The sequence below is a fragment of the Condylura cristata genome, unplaced genomic scaffold (assembly GCF_000260355.1).
Source record: "Condylura cristata isolate star-nosed mole 26May11 unplaced genomic scaffold, ConCri1.0 scaffold00020, whole genome shotgun sequence".
NCBI lineage: Eukaryota > Metazoa > Chordata > Mammalia > Eulipotyphla > Talpidae > Condylura > Condylura cristata.
Genome location: NW_004567121.1, coordinates 8,761,308 through 8,782,574, shown reverse-complemented (window position 1 = coordinate 8,782,574; position 21,267 = coordinate 8,761,308). Strand labels below are relative to the sequence as shown.

General features: G+C 38.1%; 1 protein-coding gene across 1 annotated transcript in view; it reads left to right on the top strand.

Moving 5' to 3' along the window:
- The window catches only part of ST6GAL2 (ST6 beta-galactosamide alpha-2,6-sialyltranferase 2), a 66,256-nt gene extending 53,086 nt beyond the window's left edge, over window positions 1-13,170 (top strand). The window contains exon 6 of the mRNA XM_004686196.2: window positions 9,138-13,170. Coding sequence (XP_004686253.1) covers window positions 9,138-9,409 — 272 coding nt within the window. The 3' untranslated portion in view covers window positions 9,410-13,170. The remainder of the gene's footprint in view (window positions 1-9,137) is intronic.
- Window positions 13,171-21,267: the final 8,097 nt, after the last annotated feature.

Sequence of the window (21,267 nt, the reverse complement as noted above, 5' to 3'; positions counted from 1 at the left end):
CAGCTCCCTGGCCGGGGATGGCACCCAGCTGCCGGTAGCTTTGGTAGGGCTGACATCGAGCCCCTGCTCCACCAGGAGGTCCTCCAACAGGTTCTTAAGTGATACTGAAGGCTGGTCCAGGGGCTACACTTTCTAAGAACCACTCTTCTAGTTTTTAAGACCTTGAATTTGAAGGGAATGTCATAAGTCTAACCCACTGCTTCTTTATTGATAGTTGTGCCAACAGGGTATTCTGCATTTTATTAAGTAGAAGTACACAGGATTCCTCACCAATTTCTAAGATTTCACTTTCCCCAAACTCCTCATTTATTGCAGTGTTTAAGCACAAGAAGAATAATTATTTTTACTTGTGTTTAGTTAAAATAATATATTACTAAAAATGTAGCATATTTGTATCTGTCTCTTGAAATTTTGTGGCATTAAATCCTATATTACAGCATTATTAGATTTTTAACTACAAACATTATTCTCTGAAGACAAAACCATAAAATGTACTTCCATCTTTATTCATAGAGTTTTGTGTCCTGAAATCTTACTGTGATTTAACATACATAATGGCTGACTAGCAAGCGAAATACTGGATGGTTTTACTTATTATGAAGTATAGCGAATCAAAACAAAGGGTCCAAAAAAACAGACCAAAAGCAAACCCTCGAAGTTTAACTGTGGAATTGAGGCTGGAGAGCAGGTAGAAAGGGACTCCACTGGACTGCGGTCGAGGACTTTGGGTGCCTTGGTTGTGGATGTGGGTGATAACATACACGGAAGAAGTGTGATCCTGTTCCAGTGTATTGTAAACAATGTTTAAACCAATATTTCCTCAATTTTAAAATGTGATTTTGTTTGTTTGGTTCTGTCATCTTGGGACCCAGATTCTTGGAGATACACTGATTAGTGGGATGCAAGCTTGGGAACCAATAAACAAAGCCCTAATTCTCACAAAAACTGTTCTCACAGTAATTTCCAGGCAGATGGTTTCCCCCCGAACATTCCATTCCAGAAGTCTAACATCTTCCTTCCACCATTATTGGCACCCTCTAGCCCAGCACCAGCGCACAAATCGTTCTGGCCTCGTTAGGCAGGAAACTGCCAGGTGTGTGTGTACGTGTTCTGCTGGGAAAAGAAAGGCCATAAATACTGAAAGGAAGAAGAGGCTAGAAGCAGTTTCTGTCAGTGCGCCATTCTGAGTGCTCCTCTGTTAAAAGTGGCCGGGGTATTTCTGTGGCAACACTATCTTTTTTCACAAAGTCCCCAGTGGACAAGGCTGTCCCTTTCCTGAGTTATATAGAATCTATGTATTGTCAGTTTCTATGGAACAGTTTTCTTTTGGGCAAGATGTCTAGTGAAACCAGACTTTAGCACAAATCTTAGCTTCTAACTAAATACATTCTTCTTGTTTTATCTACAAATAAAAGGACAGCTTTTTCTGCTGAAAGAGAAAGTGGTCGCTTATAGGATGGGTGGAACACATTTGACCTAATATTGAAGAAAACAAACTCTAGGAATCTCTGCACTAACATTCATCTTATTGTGGAAAAACATCTTATTTTAGAAGTTCACAGTTTACTTACTTAGAACATTTATAAAAGTTAATAATGTAATAATGTATTATGAATTTTATACAATAAAACTGAATTAAGAGCATCTATGAACAATTATAATATTGATATAAATATATTTTAATATTAAGTGAATAAAACTATACTTTCATTATAGCTTATTTTCAGGTTAGATACTAACTAAATTTTCACTATTGATGTATGCTGAGTTTGTCTTCTCAAATATCTAAATGGATATTTTCAAGCCATCTTTTCTGCTTTTTTTAATTTAAACCTGTACTGTTAACAAACAACTCAGAATCAAGTCTTGGCTCCTAACTATGTGACCTTGAGCAAGATAATTAATGTCTCCAAACCTCAGTTCTTCCAATTAGAAAATGAAGATACTAATAGTACTTTAATAATTGGATTATCACATGCCACATACATTAGCTAATATCTACTATTTACTTTTATTGTGATATACCAGAAATAATGCTTTATGTTAGGTAAAATAAAACTGTATCCCAAATATAGTCTTTTTGTTTTCATCAAGATCAAGGTGAAATTTGACTTTTATTTTCTTTGAATATCAGTGAAACTGTATCTTTACATCAAAAGTTATATCATAATTTACTCCTTTCTTTAGTTTGTTGAGTGCTTAGGTTATTTCAAGTTATTTGATATTGAAGTTCAAATCACCAATGCCATCCTTCAAAGAAGTAGAACAAACATTATTGAACCTGTATATGGACCACCAAAGACCCCAAATAGCCAGAGCAATCTTGACAAGAAAGAAAGAGAAATGTAGTTATTACACATTTCTTTGTGGACACGCCCACTATCACACTCCTAAACTTCAAACTGTGGTACATGAGTAAGATTTTGGAATGATGGTAGACATACAGACCAATGGAATAGAATTGAGAACCCAGAAAAAACTCTCCACTTTTTATAATGGACAATTAATCTAGACAAAGAAGCCAAGTGCATTGCAGCAGTATTTATAGCAGTCAAGTTATAAAAATAATCCAAACACCCACTGACATAGCAGTAGACTAAGATGTATATACACCCTGGGATACTAGGGCATATCCCAACTGGCTATCAAAAAAAGGGCCATAAAATAGATCAAGTTAATTAATTTATTTTTTACATTAAGTTAATTTAAATGATCCATAAAAATGATCATTTCTGTGGAATAACTTTTTTATTTGACTCAGTTCCTTACACTCGGCCCACTGGGAGCTGCTTGTTTGTATGCATATGAGTAGCATTCCTCTTATTCATCCTTGGTTTGATATTGGAGATTTTATCTTGTTATTTGGTTCAGTGAGGTCGTTTTGACTGTACCTTAGCCTGACTTAGGATAAGGAATAATTTACTTAGAATCCCTTGGCTTCCATTTATTCTCATAAAGACAGTTGTATTTACAGAAAGTGAGTAAGTTCACCTGAGGACATATAAAGCATGATTAGATTAGCTTGCTGTCTGCTTAGCCTTATCCAGGACACCCTGGCCAGCCAGGAGGCATGAGCTCCCCCACCTTCAGCTCAACACTGAGTCCTATCAAGAAATAGTCTATCAGGAAATAGCCTGGGTTCTGACCAACAGCACAGAAACGGGGCTCTCATAATCTGTAAATAATCCTGGCAATATTTTTACCATAGAAACCAATACCTACCCCCCTTTTTAAAAGGCAGTCACTACTGGCTATATTATAAGCACTATTTTTGGCATTCATAGATGCAAATTATAATTTCAGACCATTTAATATATGCACAAAACTAATACGGTTAAAAAAAAAGTCATCATTTACTTCCTTTTCCATTTTATATTGCATTTGGGATTCTTATTTTCCATTATCCAAATGAAGCCACTTAAGACCCATATTTATGCTTATATAAGATGTGTCAGAATTATGTTGATCAGGAACAACTTTTTGTATTTCTGCATAAAGAGTCCTGATATGTGTTCCCATCAAATAATGCAGTAGAGATGAACTAAGAATTGGCCTTCAGTTATTCTTGCATTATGTGACTTTATTTAATATACTATAGCTTCTTTATTTGTCAAATTCAGTTTATCCAGATCACCTTTATTTTGGATAACTTTTTAAAATAATATAATTGTTTATTTTTATATCATTTTGTGCATTTTTCCATCTCTGTTGTAATCCACATGGGCTTCCTGTCACCAAATCACCCATGTGCCATCACCATAGTTCAGTGCATTTCCTTCCCCCCACTGTTTTTAATCCCATTCCCCACTCCACCCCCATAAAATATCTCTAGTATATACCTGTTCATTATTATTATTATTTTCTTTCCAGGTCCTTTATATTCCTGCTATGAGTGAAACTATCTAGTATTTTTCCTTTTCTCTCTGGTTTATTTCACTAAGCATGATCTTTTCCAGCTCCATCCATGTCGCTGCAAAAGGCATGTGTTTATTTTTTCTGGTTGCTAAGTAATATTCCATTGTGTATATGTGCCACATCTTTTTAATCCAGTCATCTACTTTTGGGCATTTGGGTTGTTTCCATGTCTTTCCAATTGTAAATAAAGCAGCAATAAATGGGGGTGCAGGTGTCTTTTTGAATCGGCTTTGTGTTGTCTTTTGGGTAGATACCTAGGAGTGGGATTGCTGGGTCATATGGAAGCTCCATGTTTAGCAGTTTGAGGAACCTCCAGTTTTCCATAGTGGTTGTACTAGTTTGCATTCCCACCAGCAGTGCAGGAGAGTTCCTTTTCCTCCACATACTCACCAATATTTGTTGTTGCTAGTTGTATGAAGATGTGCCATTCTCACTGGTGGTATCTCATTGTGGTTTTGATTTGCATCTCCCTTATTACGAGTGATGTTGAACATTTTTTCATACGCTTGTTGGCCATCTGCATTTCCTCTTTGGAGAAGTGTCTTTTTAGCTCTTCTGCCCATTTTTTGATGGGGTTGTTTACTTTATTTTTGTTGAGTTTCATCAGTTCTCTGTATATCTTTGTGATCAATCCTTTATCACTAGTTCTGTGTGAGAAAATTTTTTCCCCAGTCAGTGGGATCTCTGTTTTTTGTAATGTCTCTTTTGCTGTACTGAAGATCTTTAACTTGATGTAGTCCCATCTATTTACCCTTACCTTCGTTATCGTTGCATTGGATACTGTATCTTCAAAGATGTTACTGAAGTGTATGTCGTGTAGTGTTTCACCCATCTTTGCACCCAGGTATTTTATGGTTTCCGTTCTTATCCAGGCCACCTTTTACTTATAGATATTTTCTGGAAATTTCACTTAAAAAATCACTTTGTTCCTTAAATATTCTAAAATACAGTTCTCATAATTTTCCATTTTATAATGAATTGATTGGGGGAAACCACAAATTATGAAGTAATATGATACTTTGAACTTCTACACATACTGTATCTATATGAAAATATATTATCTGGCAGATTTGAGTAATAATGCTTACAAAGGCCTGGTTACAAGATTAGTAATTGACTGGCATTGGCAACTTGAACCTGGGAAATTTTCCCATCCCCACCTTTGAAAAAGAGTGGTTCATTTTGCCTTTATGTTTTTGCAAGCACTTTGGTTTAAGCTGAACACCTGCTTTCCTTCTGTAAATCTGGAATTTGGGTACATGCCAGGCAGAGATTGCCTGTGTGATCAGCTTCTAGCAAAAAATTTATACAACTTGAGCACTGACTCTGATTGGTAGTCTCACATGTGTGATTGGGAGAATTAAGCAAATCCTGTGTGAGCCACTGGGAGAGGACTCTGGAAACGTGTGCCTGGACTGCACTTCTTGTGCCTTTGCATGTCGCTGGTTGTACCTTGTATTCTTGTACCAAGTTATACTATGACAGGTCCTTGGGTCCTCCTACTTAAGTCATCTGGAGGTGGGTTGGGAACTCCTGACAATTTCTTATTGGTAGTAATTCAGAGAAGATCTGAGAAATGTGTTGTTGGTATTTATATAATTTGCAGCTCAACATCACAGTACTTTGGAGGAGAGAGTAGACTTATATTTGGCGGTAATGTTCAAACATTGTTCTCGAGTCAGTAATTAAGACTCTTGAATCTTCAAGTTCGTCTAAGACTTGTAGGTTATGGGCTTGCCCTTGTTTTTAAATTTAAAAAATAAATTAGTTCATTAGTTTAATTTGCTTTTTCCCCTTTCAAATGGCCTCTAAGTGATTAGCTCTGTGCCCAAATTAATAAATGCTTGGTTTAATGGAAAAGACCTCCAACAGTACCGAATTCCTGCAGTATCTACTCCCACATTCTGCTCCTAGCACCCACTCTGAACTGTGCCACCGCAGTTATGGGCTTCCAAACATTAATATTCCTTTAGCAAAACACAAGGAATGTTATTTTCAGGATTTTATACATTATAAGGTGCTGTTAACTCAATGAAAAACTGATTTTTCAGACTTAACCACATTTAATAATGATGACGATTTTTAATAGTTATTATGACAGTGAATCTAAACTCAAATGTGTATGTGTACTAACATCCTTAGAAATTAAAAGATATATACCAAAGCAGTTTGCCATGTTCACTAAAACAGGTTAAAATAATAAAAATAAAATTCTCAGTCTTTGTACCATAAATCTTACCCACCTTTCACATGTCCCCAACTAGCTGTAAATTGATTTCTCCTTTTGAAGGTGCTGCCATACCAATTCCCCTATCAATATTACAGTAGGCTGCCATTTTGACACTTAGAATAGATTCTACTATTACTTAAATTTTAGGCTGCTATGGGCCATGACTTGTAGTTACAGGAGCCACAAGTTCACATGAGAGTACAAACTGAAATGTGAAACCCTTGTGTGTAAATCTGTATATGATTGGCAAAAACCAAGATCAAGTATGGAAATAACTCAAGATGAGAACGCACACTTTCTCAAGCTCTATTGGTCTTCATTTTAGAGGATCATAAACAAATCGACAAATTTTGGTATTTCTGAAACTCGAGATGTGATTTTAAAATTCAAGTATTTATAAATGAAAATGCTAAAATGTACCTATCATTTATAGGGAAGTGATAACGTTTTACCTAATCTTATGAATAAAATCTATATTGCATATTTAGCAAAGACATGATTTAAAATGATTTTGCTAACTAGCAGCAAGAGTAAAAATTTTGCCTGGAAAGCTTTCCAGAGAAAATATATTCAAGCACTCTTTGAGACCTAGATGCTAACAAAAAAGCATCTAGAGAACTGACATAAGGATTTTCTTACTTGGGTGACCCTCAGCCCTGGAGTAACTGCTGGATGTGCACAGAAGCTGGTACCTATGAGAAAGCTCCTAAGAAGATCTTTCAAAGAATACGTGTGTGAGACCAGCATGAACTCAAAGCATGAAGCTTTATAACCATTGACATAACATGGTATCCAAATATGTAATCATTTTTGTAGTAATTTGTTGCTACTATATTTAATATTCATTGCTACTATATTTAATAAAAGTATTGTTATATGATGGATTAGATTTTAATGGCTCTTCACCACTAATAGTGTAGGAATATTTGTTTAAAAAAATCAGTATCCTGGGCCCCAGCATAAATTGATGGAATCCAAATCCCTGGGAATGGGGACAAGTCTCAGCAAAGTGCATTTTAGCAAGCTGTTCAGTTCACTCTTTTTTTCCAGGTGAAGCCTCAGAACTGCATGAGAAGGCAAGTGAGCAGTGTGCCTAGTTACTTCTCAAGTACAGAATGCTCCCATCTACAATGATTCAACCTAGTTTTTTGAGTTTGGTATGAAAGTGGTAGGCATTTAGTTGAAACCTTACTTCCAGCTTTGACTGAGGAGTCCTATTTTTCACTTTCAGTGTGAAATAAATTCAAAAAATTACATGAGATACTCAACACCTTGTTATAAAATAGACTTTGTAATCAATGATTTCCCCTAATTGTAGGTTCATGTCAGGATTCTGAGCACATTTAAGGTAGGCTAGGCTAAGCCATGATGTTTGATGGATTAGGTGTATTAAATTCCTTTTCAACTACAATATTTTCAACTGAAAATGGTAAGTGAAGGAAGATCTGTACAACATTCCCTTCAGAAAGCCATCTGCTTTAGGAACAGAGTTGCAAAGGTAACAAGTTGGACCGAACTAACAATGGTCCCCATGGGTGAGGTTCAGTTACTGATTCACAGCACAACCCTGGAAACAGAAACCTTTGGTTTGCAGATAGTTTCACCCTAGTTTAGAAGATGCCTTTGTGAGACACCCTGCAATTCTCTTCACTGCCCTTGCAGGAAAATTGTAATCTCTACACTAGTGAATGATGTGTTGAGTGTGAAGGATGTCGGGGCCCTTGGCTGTGGATCCTGCAGTATTGGCACAGCTGTGCACATGCCCAGAATTGCAGTCACTTGTGACTGACCCAAGGAAGGGGCCACTGCGGGGCGGTCGGTCAGCCATGGAGGAGGAATCTGGTAGAACCGGAAGGAAAAGAAAACTGAGCGTAACTCGAGGTGTTGAACAATTGCACTCCATGAATGTGAACTGAGTTATCTCCTCTTTGTTAGGAAAGTGCTTTACCTTCAGGCACAATAGTGTGTCATTGCTCTAGGGTCACAATTTCCGTCTCCTAAACAGGGCATCACTGATGTCTCTGGAGCCCCCTGTCTTCTGTTTCCTTCTACCCTTTGTCTACCAGGAGCTCCTTCAGGTGTAAGCCTCCCCAGGCAGCCTTCCTGGACCCCACGGGCACAATGAGCCACCCCCACACGCACACACTTGTCTGTTCTTCCAGTGTCCAGCATGCATCTCTGGTTTGGTAAATTTTTATGCAGTGAACAGAGATAATGAATTAAAAGTGATTGTTCTCTACAGATAAATGTTGCCTGCAACAGGAACTGTGTCCCTTTCATTAAAGGGACAAATAAATATATGTGTATGTTTAGTGTACATTTAATATATATTGAAGTTTAAAGAATGTTAGCAAAGATGTTGGCAGTGAGAGGAAAGGAAATCCTTTTAGCTTAGATCAAGAATTAGATTTGTTCAATCATGACTTGGTTTTATAGCTATCTATTTGAAATGGAATGGAGGGAGGAAGGCGGGGGAGAAAACTTTAATGCTGAAAGTTCCAGAGAGAAAAACAATTTTGTTAACATGAATCTTAAAGTGTCTCCTCAACTCCGTCTCTTTCCATTCCAACGACTATTTTTGTGACTCATTTGTAATCAAGCAGCTATTTTATAATCAAATTTTTATAACGTGATTTTTGGGAACATAACAATCCTGATGCAAATCAGATGAGGCCTGTGTGCAGAATGTGTGATCCATGATATTCTAACTTGGGGATACAAGTCTGCCACTCACTCAATCGCCAGCTCCTTAGGCTCCAGAGCTTTGTCTTCCTGGCCGCACAGTATCAACCGAATGACTATAACAGATGAACATGCCCCCACGCCCTGTGAACCCCGCTCCCTGAAGTCATAGCACTACACATCTGAAAATAACAACAAAACAAATACAAAGCAGGTGTCACTTGCCATGATTATTTGCCACCCCAAGGCCAAAATGTTTCTCCTAATACTTAGAAGTATTCGTTGGACTCTAATTCGTTTTTCTTGTCAGGAATCCTCATCATGATGTCCATGTGCAGCGAGGTGCATGTGTATGAATATCTCCCATCCATCCGGCAGACAGAACTCTGCCACTACCACGAGCTATACTACGACGCAGCCTGCACGCTGGGCGCCTACCACCCGCTGCTGTATGAGAAGCTCCTGGTGCAGCGTCTGAACACGGGCGCCCAGGGGGACCTGCACCGCAAGGGGAAGGTGGTCCTTCCGGGCCTCCGAGCCGTCCACTGCCCTGCACCCCAACCTGCTGTGCCACACTCCTGAAAAAGGACTCTTGGGAATCAATGTGCAATAAGGTACTACTGTCGTGCTCTAAGTCACGAGGAATACTTGAAGATGCTTTTAGGCAATGTAGTCTTGAGTCTCTAAGCTGTAATTGAGTGGTGATCGCAAGCATTCTTCTCTTTCTAAGCCATTGAATATTTATCACTGTTTTGAATATAGAAATGAAATTCAAAAAGATGAAAGCTCAAGGAAGGTGCAAAAAAAAAGATAGAAAAAAACAAGTATTTAATAAATGGATGCTATACCTCCAAAAATATTACCCTTTTCTTATGCTATGGGCACCCCATTTCGGGACTGACTTCTGCTACCGGTTTCAATGACATTATTTTGTGAAAGAGTTTATACCCAAGAACATTCACATTGAGCTGTGATATTGTCAGCAATATGTGTACATGCATCCATCCATCATTAAATGTCATTAAATATCCTAGGTTTTGGACAAACATCTGAATTATTATTCAGATGTGTTTAACAGCAAGAATCCCCAGCGCAAATTAGGGGGTGCACATGTTTCTAAACCATTGCATCCCTCAGCTCTGCTTCCCCTTGCTTGCTAAATGCTTTGAGTTACAGGACCAGTTTCTAAAATTATAAAGTATCCCTCTTGAGCAGCCTAAGAAAAATCTGTTCCCAGAACAGCACCACTTTGTTTTCCCTGGTCAAATATTCCCTGATTTGACCAGGAGGGTAGTTTCACTCCCAGATGGAAAGGACTATTGTCAGCAAATAAATACTATCACTGCAGGATGGCTCTGGGCTTTCCCGCCTTGTCACTCCTCCCCTGTCAGTCCTCCCTGAGAAAAGCCTTTCATAGTTACTTGTGGACAGTTGGGCACCCCTGTGAGGTAGGACTCCTCCTAGTCCAGAAGGAATGGTTGGGGAACAGTCACTCTGTATTTCTGGGAATGCAGTACTGGGAAGCCGACAGGGCTATAGTGGATTTTCACTAATTCTTGCTGTAGACAGACTTTTAAGAACCCCAACCTTGTTTTCACGGCTGTGTTTTATGTCAGCAACATAACAAAGCCATATAATGAAATGAAATTATGTAAAAGCATTACCTTTTAACAACAAGGAAACTATGTATAGACCTCAGAGGGAAAGGCAGCTAGAGGGAAAATTGTCATTCCAGGCTGTTAATTTTCTTCACTTTCACTTGTTTATTTTTCAGTCTCTACTTTTGCCACTGATAGAAATATTTGGAAAACCTTAATGACATGTTAACTACATCATAATTAATTTCATGATATCCTGAAATCCTATTTCAGGTGCAGTTAGGATTTCTTGTCAATGAAAATGGTGATTTAATTAGACGTGTTCACCTTGCAAGTGTGTGAATGCCAGGAGAGTTTAGTGGAAAGGCTTTTTCTTGTTCTAGTATTGTATATTTTTGAGATCTCTTTCTTGAGCAGGAAAATAAGAAACTGACAGCTTCCATTTGGTGCGTCTACATCCTAGAAGTCAGATTGGGTTTAGATATGTCCTGTAAGTTAGTCTAATGGTGAACTAGGGGTCATTGCAAAGTTCAGTCATGAAAACATCCACGAAATGCCCATGTTGAGAATTTGTTTCCATGAAATGGGATGGATAAGTTTATCCTGCATGTTATCTTATGTCTAAGCAGACATGGTCACATCACTTTTCTTTCTTACTCCCTTTTTAGTGAGTGATGAATTCAGTGATTTGGGATGCTGGCAGGGTGAGCAATCCTCCTGCAAGCCCTGGTTCTACTTGGACCTTCCAGGCTGCCTTCAAATGCCCGTGACATTGAACTTCCCTTTTAAAGTCTTCCTGCTGGGTTTCCTTACCAGTGTCTTATCCATGACACCTTGTTTGGTGACATGAGAACTTGACTAGAGGAAAATTTATTGGGGTCACTGTAAATATTCAAGTTCAAAGCCCCAGAATACATCTCAAAGACTTTTCAATAGCATTTTTTTGTAACACATGTACTTTTTTCCCTTTCAGTCTTAACTGAGGTTATAAGAAAGACTGAAGAACATAAAGGAAACTTAATTAAATTTTTTTAATTTTTATGGCCTTAGAGACCCTTGAGAATCAGGGTCTGTTAAACACTCAGAAATGTGGTATATTCTGATAGCATAGCCTGGTCATTCTTCTATGTAAAAGTTGCCATTGTACAGTCTCTCAAAAACATAAGGCCATTAGAATTAATATGATGACCACTTCTACTATTAGCCAAGTGATTCTAAGTGGCACTATTTTGACAGACGTTAAGTCCTCATATTCCGCATTTACTGAAATGCAATAAAAACATGGCCTTTACTTAGAGTGGTTAACAATAAGTGTTGTCCCAATGCATTGACCCCAGCTCTGTCCCTTTCAGAACCTTCCATTCTCTTCTGCCAAGGGACGCTGATAAAATCCTTATGGTGCAACCTGAAGCCATTAGGTGGCTCGTTCCTCACTCTCAGGACTTGCAGCTCACACTTCAAGATCACTTCACTTGACCTCTTTCTGCTTTTGTTGTTGTCATCCCACATAAGTTGACCAGGAATGACAACTCATCTTCATCTGGGTTCCCCTTCATTGGCCTCCTCAGTACTTCTAGCAATAGCTGAGTAAGGTGTACTGTTCTCACTGTCCCCATGGAAGACCAGTGCCAGCCATGTGTCCCTAAGTCCTTGCGGAGAAGGACTTTGTGTGTAGTAAAGCCGAGAAGTAGTCATTTAATAGTTTCATGTAAGCATCATGCAGCATGAGGGGCATGAACTAAAATGGAACATGTGGGGGGCTTTCATGCATCTTTCAATTTCTGGGTCTTTGATTTCTGCACTCCGCTGCCATGCATCCTGTGTCCTCTATCTCTCAGCCAGACAGTCAATCCTGGACTGTCCGGTAATCACCTGTCATTGTAGCCATAGCATCTGGACAAAGCAATGTTGAAATAAATAATCATTAGCATTTTCTAAATTGGAAAATAAAAGTAACTGTTTAAAGTACCATGGGATCACACTGTTACATGTTTATGAGCCAGTTAGTTCTGGTGGAACAGAATAATACCTTATGTTATTGGTCAACCCTTCTGGGCAGTAACACTAACACCTGCTGAATTAATTCAGTCCTGTTTGACTTCATTAAGTGGAATCAGCCCCACAAGAGTAATGGCATGTGATGGGAGAATTTTGTGTACCCAAATGACATTATTTAAAAGTTTTCTCCAGCCTGACTTAGAGATCAGTACACATGCTTCTCTCAGGTTGGTGGCCTACATGATCAATCCCTTTTCTTGCTTAGCTACTGGAGAGAGAAAAAGGGGGCAGGAGGGCGTATCTGGATATTCAAGAAATCAATGATTGAATATATAGGCCAAGCAAAATCTCTAAATATGCTCTACCATATAATGTTTTGAATTCTTACGTTCTGATATTTTAGAACTGTGAACTACCAGGGGTTACATGATGAAGGCAGCTACATTTAGAAGTGAATTGCTTAGATAAACTAAGCCTGGGTTCAAACATGTTTTTAATATTCTAGGTATTTCCTTTGTGAAATGATTCTGCATGTTCCTGTCCTTTGGGAATTATTTAGACAATTGGCAAATGAAAGGTATTTCTCTGTCAAGTCAAAGAAATGAAATATATTGGTAAATTCTGATTCTTGTTCTATTAAGTGAGTGAAATGTTTTAGTAAGAAAAACTAATCCAACATATTCCTCTACAAACTCAGACTAATGGAATTTTAAGAATTAATGACATTGATGTAGTTCTTACTCTTGTTATAAACAGTGTTTATGTAGATATAGTTATATAATTGTATATATATACGTATCTACATACATGGTTACTTTATATTGTCTTTTTTCATCAAACTGTATTTCTGAAAACTTTACAATAATTTTTATTTTAATTATGCAAACACAAAGTCTTTTAAGAGAAGGAAGTATTACATATCCTTCTGTTAAAAACAATTTAGTCTTCCTACACAGTCATATTCTACATATCTTTGCTATGCTCAAAAGTTTGGCAGAAATACTTAAAAGGCACCATGAAGGTAGAGCAACTACCTGAAAACTGTATCCTAGTTAGAAGCATAATTTAACTCTGAACTTTCATGAAAGTTTATCTGTAATTCATGGCTCTTAGGAGATTAGGGGAAGAAAAATTTACTGGTTCTGTGGAAAATAGTCTTCTGACTAGGTAGGTTCCAAACATTAACTGCATTGGTAGCGTAAAAACCTACATTTATGATACCACACATTCTGTTTTACTTTAAATAAAATACTTACAAAGTTTTAATGGTGGAAACCAGTAAACTTTTTTAACAGCTTGGGAATTTTTTTGTATAATAATTTTTAAAATGAAATGTGTACTCTTCAAATTAATTAAGGCTTGAGATTTTGCAGGAATCACATTTTAAAAGTGTTTGTACACATTTTAACACTTGGATATTTTCTAGTTTGGTTTTGTATATTTTTATGTATACACAGTGTACAGACTTTTTCTTGTAAATAAAACATGTTTTCATTTGTCTACAAGTTTCTGTTTTAATTTGTAGATGTTGCACAAATTATTAAGTGGCAAAATAATGAGCCACGCATAGAAAAAAAAAAAAAAGTCATATAAAGCCAAAGCCTAATTAGAAGCTCCTAAGAGAAGTAACAACAGAATGCCTTCAAACTACAATGTGGACACAACCTCAGCCTGAAACTAGAGGTGGGTTGGTTTTCTTCATTCAGTGATTAATCGCCACATACAAGAGAGTAGCAGTAGCAAAATCAAGCACAAAGGCATATTTGTGTCTGACGTTGACTTAATAATCCTGCATTTTAATTACTGCCTTGGGAGACTTTCTCAGCTTGATGGGGCTTTAAGTCTGAGAGGATATAAATAACTTATTAGAGGAAAGCCTAGAGACAATGAAATCACCTACAATGTCAAATTAGCTCTGGTATTTTCATAGATGCCACATGAAGAGAAAGCCAATTCCTTAGGCACCTAGAAAGAAATCCCCTGTCATGTACACTTTACGGTTAGAATGTGAAGGAATCCTTGAAGGGAAACCTTGAGGGAGTTTGACAGGAGGACTGATGTGAGCACAGGGGGAATTCGAAAGACATTAATCACCTGTGACAGCTGTGCTGAATCAGAGAGGACTCCCACCACCTTCGCATCACCATCATTTTTCTTTTCGCACAAGATGACTGCTTGCTTCCAGATAATTAAAACTCAGACCTGTCTCCATGGACCCTGATGAGGAGGGACCAGAGATGAGCCCACAGAAGATGCTGGGAGAGCAACTGGGATGAGGCAGTTCCTGCCTGGAATGCTGAGGTACACACACAGGAGACACTACAGGTGGGAGACCCAAAGGCAAGGGAAGGTTAAGGCCAGGCAAAGGAATTATTTTAGGTTGCCATCAAAGAGGTGAGAGAAGAATAAGAAGGAGGCAGGAGTGAGAAACTAGGTGGGAAAGGGAAAGCTAAGTGAGAGGAAATAAAAATGTGTCAAGAATCTTAGATGCTAGTTGCATGAATGATAGTTGGATATCAATCATTAATTCAGAAAAAAATTACCACATCATTGAAGAGTTGACACAGATCCATGGTGCTGTTTTTAACAAATTCTGGTGCACATAGAATTTATGCAGAGCAGCATCCTTTTGTACTAAACCTCTGCTATACCCTCACTGGTCAGAGCAGAAGTTGGCTGGTCTGGCCCACAGATTATTTTTGTCAATAAAGTTTTATTGACACACAGCCACACTCATTTGTGCTGCACACAAAGGCAGGGTTGAGTGATTGTAACAGACATCTTAGAGCCTGCAGGCCCTAAATATTTATTGCTAGCTCTCTACAGAAAACGTTTGTCAATCCCTGATTAAAAATCGTTTGCAGGAATTGTTTAGGCAAACCTTGTGGTGGATGATGTACATGTAGTATTCACAAAACCACAGGCAAAGGTATGTTATTATATTATCTTAAGAAATTGGGAGTCAGAGAGGTGAATGAATCAGCCTGCCATCACACAACAGGAAATATCAGTGCTGACTTTGCAATCCTTGTTGGACTTCAAAGCCATTGCTCAGATCTATTCTGAAAGGCTACACTGCTCTAATATTCAAATATTTCATACCTTACCAAATTCTATGGTCTATTTGAAGGATAATTATACTTTGAATATTTGGGGTAGATGTATTTTGAAATTCATGGAGATTAGCAGAGGAGCCGGGCATTTAAAATTCACTCTGTTTCCAGAACACTAAATGTGTAAATCAAGTAACTTTTATTTTGTGACTACAAGTCAATTTCTCTCTGTCACAACCCAGTGAAAAGTGTGCCTCTGTTTGGCATGGAAAAGGCTAACTAACACAGAGGATTGGCATTTCATAAACCCTATTCCCAGTCACTGTCCTACTAAATTGTATCACGCCAGAAAAACAAACCGTCCTTATTGAAATAGCAAGATGCCAGATGAGATACTGATCACAAAGGTGAAAGTCAAAGAAAAGTCAATGACTTCAGAAAAAGACATCTTCTGTCATTTTAGGCTTCCCCATACTCTCAAAGGTGGAGAAATGAAAAAGGGTTAGAACAGCAGGATGCCCCGTGGTCATTTTAAAAGCTATACCGACACAAAGATTGTCAAGGGGCTTTAACTGCTCTTATGGTGTGAAACCTGTCTGAGTGAGCACAGGACAGTGGTGACGCTAGCGGAAGCTTTCAGAGGCCGTGCAGGTGTCTCTCTTCTCCTTTTCCAAATAAACCTGTCTTTAAAATGTTAAAAAAAAAAAAAAAAGGAGCCAGCAACCAGCTTTCTGAGCAACTCTCCTCTAAACTGCGCGTAAATAGCACATATGTCTACAAAATGCAACTAAATCTCTTTCATCATTAAACGTAATTTCTAACATACCTTTGCTTTCATTTTTATTGAAGTAATGTTGGTTTACATCACTGTCTAATTTTGGAAGTGTAAAGTCTTCCCCTTTTGGTGATGTTACCATAGTGCTCTCACCCGTGAAGTGCCCATAGTCCGCAACCAGCGTCCACCTTGGTGCCACGACTAAGGTCCACTGTGCTCCTCCTCCTTTTGTTTTCACCTCCCTCTCTGGATTCCTGTTCTGTAGTCAGCTTTGAAGGGTTAGATCTTATGTTTGACCTTATATGACCCTTTGTTTAGTTCTCTTTATGCCACATATAAGTGACACAGCTGATACTCGTCTTTTTCTTTCTGCTAGATTATACTTGCTGTAATCTCTTTGTGCTCCCTCCCTGTTGACATGAGTCTATCTCTTTGCTCACAGAGTAGTCCACTGTGTATATATGCCACAACTTCTTGAGCCACTCATCTCCTTGGTGACTGTAAATAGTGCTGAAATGAAAATGGATATACCAGATTCCCTTCATTTTAGTATTTTTGGATTCTTTGGGTAGGTATCTAGGGGTGGAATTGCTGGGACATGTGACAGATCCATTTTAATCGGTTGAGGACCACTATCCTACCTGCCATAGGAGCTGCAGTCTGCCTTCCCACCAGCACTGCAGAGGGCCCTTTCCTTCACACCTCCAGCACCTGTTTCTGGCCACTTTGATATCATTCTCACCCATGTGAGGTAGATCTTATTGTGGTTTTGATTTGAATTTCCCTGATGATAAATGATAAACTTTTTTTTCATGTGCCTGTGGGCTGTTTATTATGTCCTCTTGAGAAAAGTCCCCATTTGGCTCTTCTGCCCTTTTTTTTTTTTTTTAAGATTTATTTATTGATTGATACAGAACTGGGGTACAGGCCAGAGATGCGGAGGGTGAGAGGATTCACCACAGACAGAGTGGGGAGCAGAACAGGCAGATGGATGAAGTACACTGCTGAGGGGAGCAGCGGGCGGGTCAGGAGAGGTCTGCCACGCCATGTGGTCACCTCCGGGGCAGGCAGGAATCGAACTCATGCAGAAGTGGCTTAAGCTTCTCAGTGCTGTGCTTAAACCCGCTGCGCCACCAGGGAGGGCCTCTGCCCATTTTTTGATTGCGTTATTTGTTTTCTCTTTGTTGAATTGCATGACCTATTTGTAGATTTTGGATATCAGCCCTTTGTCAGATGTGCGAAGTATAAAAATGTTCTCCCCTTCAGATGGGTGTCTTCGTGTTATTTCAGACTCTTTGTGCAGAAGCTTTTGGTTGCTGTAGTCCCACTTGTCCATATTCTCTTTTGTTTTGCTTGTTGGTGAAGAAAAATCAATAAAGAACCCACTGGAGCTTATGTCACATCACTAAACTTAATTTCTATCTAGAATCTCCTTCGCAACAATAGGAAAAATATCATACTTCATTTCACCAAAGCCATCCTTAAGTACAAGATAGACCGATTTTTTGTGTAGCATGTTAAAGAATTTATTAAATAAATTTATAGACCTAATTAGGGTTATTAAATGATTCATGGATCTGTAGCATCACATCTAGGAAGGGAAAAGGCTGTAAAAGACATTGCACAAAATGGAAGGTTTTTATACTTTTGGAAAGGAGGGTAGGAAAAGATTGTCAGCACAAGAAAAGAAAGATTATTTCAGGCAAACCACCTTCCCTTAGAAAATACCAGCGTTTCTTATGCAGATTACCTCACTGGTGCCAATCTGGAAATTCCAAATTGGCTTAGAATTCCACTTTGGGGAAAAGCTAACACTGCAATTAAGTTAGGCATTAAGTTTTTGGGTTTTGTTTTTTGGAAGAGTGGGGAAGAATGACTCCATTTGGTCGTGTAGCTTTTAAAATGCTGAATTAAACTGTATTTTACCTCTCACTGTAGTGCACACTGTTGAACACAATAGTCAAGAGCCATAGGTGAAAACATGAAGAGTAAAGTCCATACTGGATTTCTAAGATAGATAAATACAAAATATCTCAATTTTGTTACATTGATACATATTGAAATGCTACTTTAGATATATCATTTTTTGTGGGTTTGGTTTCTTTTTCTTTTCTTTTTTTTTTTTTTTTTTTTTTTTTGCATAGAAGAGATGTGGAGCATGAGAGAATTTAATAGAGACAATGTTGGGAGCAGAACAGGCAGATCCACTGAAATACACTGGTGACAGGAGTAGCAGGAGAGACAAAAGAGGTCTGCTGTACCGTGTGGGTCAGCTCCCTGGCCTGGAGAAAACTCAAATAATAAAGGTGATAGCACTGAGACTTAAGCCATAGGCCATCAAAGAGGTCTGCTAGATATAGTGGTTTAAACAAATACATATATATTAAAGTTAACTTTACCTGTACCTTTTTTACATTTTTTAAAAACTTACTAGAGGCCCTCCCTGGTGGCGCAGCGGGTTAAAACACAGCACTGAGAAGCTAAAGCCACTTCCACATGAGTTCGATCCCCGCCTGCCCCGGAGGTGACCACATGGCGCAGCAGACCTCTCCTGACCCGCCCGCTGCTCCCCTCAGCAGTGTACTTCATCCATCTGCCTGTTCTGCTCCCCACTCTGTCTCTGGTGAAGCCTCTCGCTGCCCCTGAGCCTCTGGCCTGTACCCAGTTCTGTATGCACAAATAAATAAATCTTTTTTAAAAAAACTTACTAGAGATTTGAAGTCACAATACTACTCACATTATATTTCCAGGGAAAAAAAATGGTAACTTTGAGTGTTCTCAAAATCACTCAAGGCATTTTTGAGAACACTTTTAGTCTTATTTAGGTACCCTTGAGTATTGGAAAAGTAAAATAAGTGAAACAGATAATGTGAGAAATTCTTTAAAACATTTATTCAGATTTTTCTCTTCTGAATCACTTTTTGAGAGTATCATTAATATCTATAATTCTTCCAAAATGTCCTCTGCATCATCTAAAAACACTAGAAATATGTCTAAAATTGTCCCCTGCAGTAGGATCTCTTTCTCAGCTACTGACATGTTCTGTGGGTACACAGAAAATAATAAATTCCTTGGTACTGCTAACTAACAAATAATGATTGCATGATACATTTCAGCTTCAGACATCCTAAAGTATGTGGGAAAGTAGATCTTGGTTTTAATGAAAAACTATTTTCATTAAACTATTTATATTTAACTTGGGTTGAATTCCATCTTTCCTGAGAGTTGTACATAAGTGTGGGACAGCAGAAAAGCACTTCTGATATGGCAGAGTCCAGAAGAGCAATTAGAACATGGGTAACATTTGTACATATGAGTCATCCATATAGAGATATAGTCACTTAAAATCTTTTAAAATTCCAAAATAATTACAAAATGATGATTATTTCTGGAAGGTAGAAGAGTGAGTGATTTTTATCTTATCCTAACACTATATTTCACACTTTTTAAAAGGATCTATAAATCTAATTACAGAAAGCATATTTTAAAAATACTCAAGAGATCTTGTGATCCAGTGGGGAAAACAATGGCTTTGAAAGTGTGAGTTGTCAAGAAAGAAAAGCCCATGTCCTATGTTTTGTTTACTCATTTAATCCAAACAGGACAGATCAGAACTCCCAAGTGTCTACACAACACAGACTATCACAGAACCCAGTCTACCAACCGTCCCCTCCACCAACAAAACCAGACCCTGGGCATCTGGGTTGCCATTATTGATCGCAAAGACCAAGTTCAGTCCTTGCCTCCTAAGCTAGCTATTTGATCTTGTGTAAATTACATACTTTCAAACTCAGCTTCCTCATTTGTAAAATAGAGATAATAATGCTGAATTATTGCAATTATTAATTTAGACTGTGCATGTAAATTATTTAGTACAGAGTGCGACACTTAGTAAATATGAATTATTATTAGTTTTGTTAGTATATTTTGATCTCAGTCTAATCTATCTAAAAAATTAATAGAAGGAACATTGATGGATGCTAAACATTGTGGATGGTTGTCTTTTCAGAGATGTTTCATCTATTTAAACTTTAAATGTGAGATAAAACTAAGACTCTAGTAAAGCCTTGTTTTCAAGGCTCTCAAAACTCTGCAGGAATCCTTTTATGAAATGAGAAAACACAGGTAAATATGCTTTTGAACTTTTTTCTTATTTCTATCCTTTTTTCCAGTATAGAAGACCTGTGGCTGCTGTCCAGAGGTCTGCAATTTATTTTCCTAAGGAAGAGGTTAAACAACTCTAAATGATTCTTGTCATAATCTGTACACTCCTAAGCAAAACAAAGAGAGTGAACAGAGGGAATGTTGTAAATAGCACAGTCACTATTTGTTTTCTCTCCACATATTATCACTCCATTTGAGTTTCTCCACTGCTGGTGTGTGTCTCTGTTGCTATATAGCAAACCATAATGGCCTGGAACAAGAACTGGGTACTATTCTTCATGAAATAGATTCAACCTCTAGCTTCTCTCCTCTCCCAAGTGACCTGGGAATTCCAACCCTTTAGTTACATGGTTGGGTCTCCTGGCCACCTCTTATTGCTTCTCCAAACACAACTCATTCACTTAACAGCTTGACATACTTAGAAACTGCCAAGGTTTTGGGGACTTCAGAGCCAGGAACTGTGAATGAAAACCGAATATATATGAGGAATATATATTTTCATCATCTGAATAACCAAAATATGTATTCACAAATCACAATGCCAAAGTATCAAAAGATTATTGCTCAGATTTGAAAGTAGTAATAACCTATCACCAACAGGTGATACACCACAAAATCACATAAAATTTTGCTGGTTTATATTAAGTAAAGCCCATAGAACATGTAGCTAGCAGGTTAGTTAGGTAGGTAGGTACATAGGTACAAAGGTACATAGGTAGGCAGGCAGATGGGTGAGTGGACAAACAGATGGATAGATTGATTTGGAGATAAAATATTTGACCACACTGTGGTCAAACTATTTCCCAAATCATCTATAAGTCTGCGAATGTGAATGGGTCTCATCGTAAGACA